We start from the raw sequence: 11,667 nt of genomic DNA, 5'->3' as shown, positions 1-11,667 counted from the left end.
CGGATCATTACAATGGCATACAATATTAAGTTTTGCCTTAAATTTTATGTTATGAAATCGAGTGCACGGTACTCAATATATTTCGTCAATTTTGCTAACGCAATTATTGGTTGGGACTTGAGTAGGAGAAATATGAGAGGTTAGGGTGTAAAGCATTCAAAACTGAAATTTAGAATATAAAGAATGAAATACAAGTTTGGGAGTGCAAAATGGAATTAGTCCAATAGAATTCATTAGTTATAGATTCAATTGCATAAACATATATAAAATAATGGATCCGTGAAAGTTGATAAATTAGAATAATAGAATTGGCTCAAAAAATACTTTAGATATGTGAGCTTCAATAGTTTGCCAAGCACAGTAGGCTGAGTAATAAAACGCCTTAGCCACCGTTAGGAATGTCTGCTTTTTTCTTTTTTTTTTTGGTTCTATGGAGGGCAAAAGGCCCTTTAAACTGGCACTAAACCGGGAATGTCTGATTTACTTCTCGTGGAACACAAATTTCGGAGTTTTGAAGCACTTTTTCCAGAATAACCAATGTTTTGAAAACCAAACCGGATAGACTGGTTTGATGGTTGAACCGTGAACCTGCCATGCCTCCGGTCTGATTCAATTAAAAAATCAAAGAATTAATTGAACCAGTTAAAACCGGTCACAAATCGGTTGAACCGGTAAAAACTGGTAAAAATCAGGAGGTTCAACTGGTTTTTATTAAGTATTTATTTTCTAAAATAAATATTTTAGTTTTATTCAAAATTCTTAATACTAAAATGAATAAAAAATTATTAAACCTTTAAACCGGAGTCGAACTGTGAACCGAAAGGTTTTCCGGTTCACTATCCAATTCGGGTTTAAAAACATTGCGAATAACTGTGTGTCTGCATCTACTTCGCTTGGCATGAAGCCAGCTTTGCCAATTTTAGGATCAAATACCTAATTGTGTTGGTTAGCGACATTTTTAGAGCAGTACAATAGTTCTGTTAGAGCAATTTTTTCTCAAATACCAATATTATTTTCAATCAGTCAACTTCCATATATTTTTCTTGATTTTCTTTAGATTACTAAACTCTAATTAATCCTCTTATTCTCTCTCCAATTAAGGTTTTTTCCTACTCACTCACATTCTTCTCTATTTCTTTCTCTCTCTCACATTAGTTCAACAAGTTTTCATAATTCATAAAATTGGCCTTGGATTTAATAATTTCTCGTATACTAATTATACATGCTCTTATTTTTTTATTTTTAAAATTTTACTCATCAAGTTCTTTTTTCAAACACAATGTAATTTAAGTAAAAATAAATAATAGCTTAACATGAAAATAATCCCAAACAATATTCTTACTTTTCCTTCAATATTTACGGGATATGTAACGTAATGTAATTTAAACTTATTTTCATCTAATTATCAGAGAATATGAATACTTGATAGAAATCAAGTCTTACATGATAAATATGAATACTTGATAAAAGATAAAAGTCAAGATTTGCATGACAAGTGAAAAAGCGAAAAAGATGGTAAAGTTTTATCAGTATTAGTTACTTAACGGCAATATAAACAAGAAAAATTCAAAGTAAAATGCATTTTTTATTCTTGTTTATAGTGTAAGTAGAAAAATGCATGTTGCATGTCAAAAAAATTATGTTAAAGTGTTGAGTTATAATGACCTCATATATGTCTTTATTTATTGGTTAGTATGTACAATAACTTTGCTTTGTTTGACGAATTTGCTTGACAAGGCACCATTTTATACAATTTTTACCCATCACTAATAATTAACTAATCACGTCCAAATATCTTATGTGATTTTAATTACTTAAGTTAATCAATCAATTGAACCAGTTTATTTGTACACTTCACTACATCAATTTATCCTGGAAACAAATCTAGATCATGCCTTCAACTTCATGTTAACATTTATTGGAAGCCTTAAATTAGGCGTTATGGTATCGCCATGCTGGCCGAGTTAAATGTACACTCTTATAATTATTTTTTTTGAATTTATACATTTTCTTTAATTAAATTTACTTTTTTAAAAATTTAACACTTGAACTACTTCTTAACGAGGCACACTCGTGACTCGTCAAACAAACTTTGGTTAATATTTTATACCTAAGATGACCATTTATATCTGTGGCTTCAAGTACAACTTTGGCGCCTTCGAATTCTAATTCATTCACCCACGACTGTTACACTGCCCTAACACACGCTAGAAGGCATAAATCTGAATGATCAAAATTGACAACTGTGAGACCAGGAAGGCATAATTTTTTTTTTTTGTGCATATTTTCATAGGCAGTTTTCTGGGTCAAACAGACGATCAAGACAACGTATGGAATCAGTTCCTCAACTTAGCGGCCGATTTTGATGCCCAAAGTTTGCTTCTTTGCACATCTATAATTGAATTTTTTGCAGGAGAGATCTTAAATTAGGCACCGTATTAATTTTCCAATTTAGAGACATTTCTCATATTTCAGCCCTTTTTTTTTTCCCTCTTACAACAGCCATAGACTGACCCTTTATCTATTTCTTTGTTTAATGGTTTTCCAATATTTAGATGGTATCTTAAGCATTTTGGGAAAGTTTTGTCTCGAAACAGTCTCGAAAGTTTTTGTCTAATGGAAGAGTAGAAATAGCTAACGAGGATGCATCTTCCGGTGTGACAATATTTTATAAACAAATCCTGAAGAAGAGAAAAAAAAAAAAAAAAAAAAAAAAAAGTCACCCTTTAAAACGGTACAAAACGAGTAACACAAGCTGTTTGGTACAAGTTGGGCGCAATAAAACGCAAACCTGCAGGACCATAATGGTTTGTTTAAAACACAACCTACAGTAATACTCTAGGACACCTACAAGTTTTAGAGAATATCAAGAACAAGGTTACATTAAGTAGGTTACTAGTGGCGGAGTGGGGTAGTGGTGGCTGTTGGTGGGTCACAAGGGATAAGGAAGATGGTATTTTGAAAAATAGAGGATGTTTTGCGTGTTTTGAACAAACATCAACATTCTTCTAAAACAGCAACAATAAGTTAACTATAAAGTTTTGGACAAACACTCGAAAAACATACCTTCCAAATGGACAAGGCTCTGTTTGGATAGCATGCTTGAGAAAAAAAATTTTGCAAAAACTGTTTTGCTTATGTCGCACACACAATTTTCAATCTCATATATTATATCAAAAATAAAACTACTACAATCTTATTCAAAAAAAAAAAATTTAAATAATCTTCTATCCAAACACGTATTTTAATTTTCTAAAGCATGGCAAAAACAGGCCAGCTAAACAAATCCAATTATTAGAGTAAATTCCATTGCCCAAAAGAGTTGGTAATATATAAAATAGTAGAAATTCAAGTTGTGATGATCTATTAAGCACTGTAAATATAAAGAACTATATTAACAAGCCAATTTGAACAAATTGTCACCATTTCCATTAACAAAGAACTGTATTAACAAGCCAATCATGATCGCGTGCTGGTCACGTGAGCCTTTTCCATGTAAATTCATCAAACTTACCGTTTCTGGACTAGTTGTGTCCAAAAATTGATAATTCATGTACTAAATTTGTTGCACCACAAAGTTTGGGGATGAAATATGCCCCCTAATCCAAAGTTTGGGGATGAAAAGTGGAATTTTCCCTATCCTTAAATATATGTTTAAGTTTCTATATACAGCAGATACCGCAAACTGTAAAGAGAGCGTACAAGAAGAAAACCATCCAATGGAAGTTCCTGTCAACTTCATTGCTTCCTTTCTTTTCCTATGCTTTGTTTTGAGGGGTTGAGGAGACCAAAAGTAGCCCAAAAACTGCCACCATCTCCATGGAAACTACCTTTTATAGGACACTTGCATCATTTGATAGGATTCCCACCCATCATGCTCTCCGAAAATTAGCTCAAAAACATGGAGCCCTAATGCACCTTCAGCTAGGTGAAATTTGTTCAGTTGTGGTCTCGTCACCACGGTTGGCAAAAGAGATCATGAAAACTCATGATCTTGCCTTTGCAAATCGCACTCAATTTCGAGCTGGAGAAATCTTAGACTATAATTGTTTAGACATGGTGCTCTGTGAATATGGTGGCTTTTGGAGACAAATGCGTAAATATGCATGCACCTTGGAACTTCTGAGCGCTAAAAATGTCAGATCATTTGAATCTATTCGGCAAGATGAGGCTTTGCGCCTAATTCATCGATCAAGACTTTGGCGTCTTCATACACGAGTTCTGTGGTTTGCAGAGCAGCATTTGGGAAAGTAAGCAAAGACGAGCCTCTTACAACTACTCAAACAAATAGTTCCCTTAACAGGTGGCTTCGATGTTTCTGATCTGTTTCCATCATCCACTATTCTTCACCCCCCATTTTCTGTGAAGACTCAACTTCTGAATATCCGCTATGAGCTAAGATAAATATTTGGAAAACATTATTGAACAGCATATTGACAAACTAGAAGGAACAAAAGCAGCCACTGGTCAGTTAGGTCATGAAGATCTAGTTGATGTCCTGCTAAGAATTCAAGCAAGCTGTAAATATCAAGTTCCGATCACCAAATATAATATCAAAGCTGTTATTCTCGTAAGTGGTAGCTCAACCTTTTTTTTTTTTTGTTTTATTATCATTACTTTTTAGTTTTTAACAAAGAATTTTGTCATTGAATTTGGTGCGGGATATGCTTGTTGGGGTAATTGACAATCCATTTACCACTATAGAGTGGGCGGTTTCCGAGATGATTAGAAATCCTGGTGTGATGGCTAAGGCTCATAGTGAAACAAGGGAAGCTTTCAGAGGGGAAAAAGACAAAAAAAAGATCAAAGAAACTGATATCCAACACCTCCTCAATTTATATACTGTCAGTTTTAGATAAATGACAATTATGTAAAATTTAAATTTAAAATCTAATTTTTGCACATATATCATAAATCTAATGGTGATGGTATATACACTATCAGTGTATATAAGATTCATTCTTAAGATAAATGTAGGTAAAATTAGATAGCAATTCCTGGTCATTGTGAAATGCGTAAATAGCCGATCATGCACTAAAGCAATTAGCAATCTAGCTTCTTGAAGAAAGTGTAGCCAAATATACACAAACCAATTACATCTGCACGTACATAATAAGCAACAAATTTAATCGACCATGAACTGAGGGGGCATCTGTGCTTGACACACATACTTATCATGGAATTAGAACAATGTATCAGCTCAAGGGGTATCATAGCACAGCAAGACCGAATCGGCTTGCAAATTTGATAATACAAATTGTTCAACATTGAGAATTAAGAACTAAGCTAGTTCTGAATAAACTTTTGAAACCAAATCAGTGGACAACGAAAATAAGAAGGAACCAAAATGGTAATATATCAAACTTCACTAGCATTATTCCCGATGCACACAGAAAGTTAATTTTTTTTTTTTGTTGACATGATAGCTTTCCTATCCTATTCCTACTCCTACTTTATACTCAGGGAAGAGGGTGGGCCCAAATGGGTCAAGGAGAACTCGAAGGGGACTAAATCACTATTGAACCAAACGGGTGCCTAGTGAAACTTCTAAGAAATCCTGAACATGAATGCAAGTCAAGGGATCGAATCCCTTGACCTGCACCTGATGGTCAACTACTCTAAAGGTAGTTGGTTGCACACGGAAAGTTAATACCTTCCAGATTTTTGGTCATAGCAAAATCAAAATATAAACTAAATTAGAAATATGAAAGACGAAAGTTCAAAGCGGCACATGCTCTTCAAAATTTTCTTCTCAAATTCTTCTTAGCTTAGCTGAGCTTACCAAAACAGCCAAGTCATCTTTCATTAAACCATATTCTTTCTTTAGATCATTCAATTCTGATCAATTTTAGTAAAGTTTGTCTTCGGTGGATAAAGGTCTCCAAACACAGTTACTGTCTTAGTGGCAAACTTGAGACTGAAGAAAAAGATGAATCCTACAACAAATGACATGGGTGTTTTGTATTGTATTGAAGAGCGCCCCCCCCCCCCTCCTCCCGGGGATCATGGTAGCTAGGCACAGGTATCAACGTAGATCACGAAAGCTTCAGTGAAGTAAACATTGACGTGATATATTGGTGATTACAAATTCAAAAACTTTGCAAACAACTTAGAGGAACATGCGAATATTTTAAATCTTTCATCAATCATTCAATTCAAATGTAGCATAAACGTATCAGCATTAGGATAGACTATGCTTGCATGTCTTTTACCTTCTCATAAACTCGATCGGAACACTTTTCCTCCGTATTCAATTATTATATAATTATTTATGCACTAAAGTTTTTTTCATGTTAATACTGGCATTTCAACTAAAAATTATGGCGACTATTTTCATTCAAAATTTTACTTCACATAAAACTATAAGGGAATGATATAGATATTTTAAAACATTAGAGGAGTCCTATAGTACTATGACCAACTACAAGTTATTAGTAATTTACCCGAAGTTAATGATAGATAGTACTAGTGAAGAGAGCTGCAAGAAATGGTTCTTCAAAGAAAAGAAAGCCTAGTTCCAAGGATCCCTATCTGGAATTCCCTTATTTTTGTCACTCGTCTAGGGATATGTCAATTACTCCAGTAGAAACATAAAGACGGTCATACATGACCTATTAATCTTCTACCAAACAATATCGAGTAATTTGATAATCACTGCAGGCATCAGGATGGGCTATGCTTGCATGTCTTTTACCTTCTCATAAGTGATCGATTCAAAGCTTCTTTTTTTTTTCCCTGTTTGATTACTATTTAAGTATTTATACATAAGATTTTGTTCAAATTAATACATATTTTTTTTCTGCCACAAGGATACTTGAAGTCTGATGCATTAAATTCCCACCCATAAAGTGCATGATTTGGAAAGCATGACAGCCTTCCAAGGCTTGGCGAGGCAATGATAAAGGGGCTTGCGGATTAGATATAATCATTTTGATTCTTTCAGTATAGTCTGAAGATAGATTAAACTCTTGATATCAGACAAGAGAGTTTGCTTCTAATCACCAATCCATTTAGTAAATGTGACAACTTACACATACCCATGTTGATTTTCCTTGCACTGTATGTACCTATACTCTATATATTTGTACTCTTCCTATCAATCATTGTAAGATCTCAAACTTGTTTCAAAGTAAATAATAAATAGATAAGACTTGTATCGCACACTAAAGCATCATGTCGTATATGCACATATACACTTGCGAGAGGGCAAAGCATGGTACGTAAAACTCACCCTTTTTTTTTTTTTGACACAGGGGTGTCCGGGTCAATCCTTACGGGGCCCGACTAATCCCCTGCGGTCCGGGAGAGGAGGCCCCACTCCACACGAACACGTTAACAGCGGGACTCGAACCCTGAACAAGCCAGGAAGGTCGCCATACCCTAAGGAGGGGAGCGGACCGCTCGAGCTACCCCGTGGGGGCAAAGACCAGCCACGTAAGGTGGCAAGTTGTGGGAGGCAGGGGTTGAACCCCTGACCTCCAGCATCCCAAAGAAAGGGATGACCACTGGACCAAAGGGCCAGTGGCTTGGTAAAACTCACCCTAGCTACGAGGTTTTTACTACAATTGTAGGATAATTGTTGACTTCTCTTCTTTCAGATTGTCACAATTGAACTCTCTTGAATCAAGTTTCTTGGTTAATTGGACAAAAATGAGAAACAAGTTGACCAAACTCTCTAATAAAAGACAATTTGCTCATATCCAACAAACTTAAAATGCAGACGCCATAGAAATAGGTATCTGACCAAACTAGTCCTCCCATTTGTATTTTAACGCCCAAAACATGTATTATTCATGTTCGCCATAAAATCAGTAATGAAAAATGAAAAAACAAAAAAACAGTATAAGAAATCTCTATCCAAACACAGTATTGAAGAGAGTGGATCAGCATTAGTGTGGCCTTGATTACTGGCCCTTGTGTGTCCGAATTAGGTTCTTGTCTTTAGTTTCTGCAAGCAATCAATCAATGAAGTCTTGTTGCTCATCCTCCGACTCACTGATCTTCATCTTTCTTTCATTATGTTCATCTACTCAAATTTGAATAAGATTGTCAAGCTCTTTAGAGACACGCTTGATGAACATGAGAACGTCCCTGCTTGTCAATCCATTTAAATAAATGGAAATTTAACCGCATCTGACAAAACAAATTGCCCGGAAAATTGTACAATTTCTTTAACCAGCCTTCTACATTGAGCAATTCTTTTCAAGCAAATTTCAGACTCAGTGTATCTCATGCCGGAAATTTTTTTCACCATTATGCTCAAAAACAATTCCTCGAATCACTGGTAGATATTAACTTTTGCTGCAGCATTAGCCATATCGCTTTTCCAACCATAGAACACATCTTTGATGCTAATTTCTATCTCAGATATCCTGGCATGCTTCAGTCTTTCTAGCCTCTGATTTGAAAGTAGTTCAAGCACAATAATCTTTTGTGTCTCACGCCAATAAGGGCCGTATGGTACAAAACCAACGGCTGCATAATCGGATCCCATGTATTCATTGAAACTTGAAGGTGGGCAATAGGAGAAGGCTTTATCATTCTTTAACAGCTTCCCAGTTTTTCTTTCAATGATCTACTACTGGAATACTAAGATAATCCTTGGTACTTTTCTGGATATCTAGATCACCAACTTTGATAATAGCCATTTCCAATTACTCGTCAATACATGTGATTTTAATAATTGTGAAGCTCAAAACCAAGCAGAACTTCAAAAACTTGAGAGGTAATTTAATTTTGACCAAGGACTACCCTCGAGTTTCAGAGGTTTCACTGCAGCTAGATGTTCTGACAACCTTTCTTCTTGGTTTTTGGAATGGGTGCCGGTGCGGTTGAGGTTGTTTGCCATTCAATCCAATTATTGTATTTTTTATAACATTTGGTGTACGATCACATTGCATTATTGTACGCGTAGAAAAAATACTGTACATGAATAAAATACTTTATATAATTTCAGTATAACATAATAATGTGATTGAAAATTTATACATGTACAATAAGAGGACCAAATTACACAAAACACAAATGTACCAACACCTAGTCTTTCCTTTTTTATATACGTAGGCAGATGGTCTAAGGAAAATAGGCTTGACCAAATGAAGGATTACAGACATGCCTTATATATTGCTTATTTGGTAATTGCCTCCAATGTTTCTAACCCTGAAATGTCTGAAGTTCGCATTTCATATGCTCAAAATGTCGTCTTGATAACTCTTTGGATGATTTATTCAAGAAGTATGGTTCCAGAGAAGAATTATGCAATATCATCGATTTGTTAAAGAAGTCTATTCACAATTCTCTCAACTAATTTCTTCTTTCTTCGTGTGATTTACAGACAAACCAGTTTGCCCTTTTAAAGAGATTCATGAGATTTTGACAATATGCATGTCGTTGGAATTAATAAATCTGGATCCTAAACTTCTTTCCTTTACTGTTTTTTTTTAAACCACAGTTTAAGATGAACAAATCTCGACCAATATTTTTGTGATTGAAAATCCATTATTGCACATATATGAGATCAGTGTCTATGGTAAGATCCTTATGTATCCTTTTTTAAGGATCAAATATTGTTCAAGAGTGCAACTTATCTTGAAAACATGCGTTCAACTACAATCGCATCGAACTAAAAGAGTTTTAATTTTATATATTGGGTTCCAGGTTCGAAACCTCCCACTTAAAAAAAAAAAATTTACGTACGAAATTCTCACCAATAAAACTTTAGGAGGCAAATTGTCCAAACCTCATACTTTTGGGATTCAAAGTGTTATTTTTCCTATCATTTATTAATTTCGTCCCTATTTCATAGTCTTAGCAGCACTGGAAAAGGTTCTTTAGCTGTGCGATCAATTGATTTCAATGTATCATAGGAGGGATGACCCCTTAACTAGTAATGACTGCTCCCATCAAGTGGAAATTTGCTTCTTAGCAGTTAACAAAACAACAAATGACCCAGCAGCAGGAAGTTCTATTCTTCAAGGCCAGTGCATCAATAATCATCTGATTAGTTTGGTATGTGTTTCAATTTACAATATAGAAAACTCATTTATTTAAGCTCTTAATTTTGCATGCATTTGTTATTCTACTAATGTTTAAATTCAGGTGCTCGATCCAGTGGATTACAAATTATGGAAGAGCACATTCATTATATTAATTAGATATTTAAATGTTTTTGAAGTTTGTCGTAAATTATAATTAGCAAATCACGGTTTTGTTATTATTGTTACCTGAACATGCATGAAGTGGATATTCCTAAGATCTAATGTAACGATCTAAATGTAAGATCTTGGCTTTAATCCAAATTCTCCCTTCTTTTTCCTTTGTTCTCCCCTTCTCTTTGTTCTTACTTTTATTTAATAAAGTCTCTCTTAACATATTCTAATGAGAGTTTTCTTCTCTCCCAAACTACTCTGGTGAGAGTTTTCTTCTTTCCCAAGCTATTCTGAAGAGAGTTTTGTTTAGTTTTTATTTTTTTTGTTATTTATTTTCTCAGATTTTAGAATTTCTTCAGATCTCTATGTTAGATCTAAAATTTCTTGGGTATTCTCGTCAGATCTCAACATCAGTTTTGAGTTTGAACCAGTTGAATAACAGATTTGAGGGAATAGACATGCACAGATATCTACGTAGTGGTTTGTTCAATTGATCAGATTTGATGATTTGTGATTCACAGTGTAATTTTTTATATTTTGTAACTCTGTTAAATTTTATAATTTTTCAAATCAAATATATTTATGACATGATCAATGTATTTTATGCCATTAGTGCAGATTACTTTGTCAAGCAAATCATGTTGGATAATTTCCCTCTAGATTATCAATAATATTGACTTATGTTTTATCAAAAAAAAAAAAAGTAAAGAAATGTGTCCACAAAGGCTAGAGAGAAAACATGGAAATGCTGGCTTATCTTAAAAGACTACTGCATGGTATTTAAATCCCTTTGAAATAAACTACATTGTAAATTGATTGGTACTAATTACTATTAGTGATGAAAATTACAAACAAAAAAAATTAAAATACGGCTTTCATCAATTGATCATAGTCCTTGATAATATATTCAATCTCCTTGTTTTTTCTCTTACAGTTATATGCTTCTTTCTATCAAATACCTTTCATTATTTTCCATAGTCGACGTCTCCTCAGAAAATTTAAAAAAAAAAAAAAGAAGAGAATTGTTCTCTAATTGAAATAAAAATTGCATGGTATTCTACTTTTGGTTTTTGTGGATGCCACGGAAATTTTAAGTATCAATTTGTATGCTCTAATTAAATTTAGGTATAAATTTCTGATGTCTAATCCATGTCCCATTTCCCATGTTCCTTAGCAGAAGGAAAGAATGCTTATTATCTTTAATCATCCAAGGATGAGTTTAGCAAATCCAAAGGAAATGATAAACAAGTACAGTAATCTATGAGTTTAATTATTTAAGGATGGACTTCATTACTTGCTTTGGTAAATGTGGTCTACATAAGGACTTAAGAAATTAAATCTATTGAATCCATAAGTTGTAGTATTACCGAATTAAGATGGAGGGTAAATCTTTTATACACTGATAATGTATACATTAACGAGTTTAAATACATGTTATATAAACAAAATTTGATGTTTAAGTTCAAATTCAAATAATGTGGCATTCATCCAATTCCATCAAAGATCAATCCTAAGAAGT

At 33.9% G+C, this 11,667-nt stretch overlaps 1 protein-coding gene across 1 annotated transcript; it reads left to right on the top strand.

The window, feature by feature from the left end:
• Positions 1-3,819: 3,819 nt before the first annotated feature.
• LOC113769008 (premnaspirodiene oxygenase-like) lies at positions 3,820-4,254 on the top strand. The gene has a single exon (XM_027313498.1). It carries the CDS (start codon positions 3,820-3,822, stop codon positions 4,252-4,254), a length of 435 nt encoding a protein of 144 aa, XP_027169299.1.
• Positions 4,255-11,667: the final 7,413 nt, after the last annotated feature.

The sequence above is a fragment of the Coffea eugenioides genome, chromosome 4 (genome assembly GCF_003713205.1).
Source record: "Coffea eugenioides isolate CCC68of chromosome 4, Ceug_1.0, whole genome shotgun sequence".
In the NCBI taxonomy this organism is placed as follows: Eukaryota; Viridiplantae; Streptophyta; class Magnoliopsida; order Gentianales; family Rubiaceae; genus Coffea; species Coffea eugenioides.
This window is presented reverse-complemented; position numbering and strand designations above follow the sequence as displayed.

Bases quoted from the DNA above. Each gene is read 5' to 3' on its own strand.
- LOC113769008 (XM_027313498.1), top strand. From the start codon at position 3,820: ATGGAAACTACCTTTTATAGGACACTTGCATCATTTGATAGGATTCCC.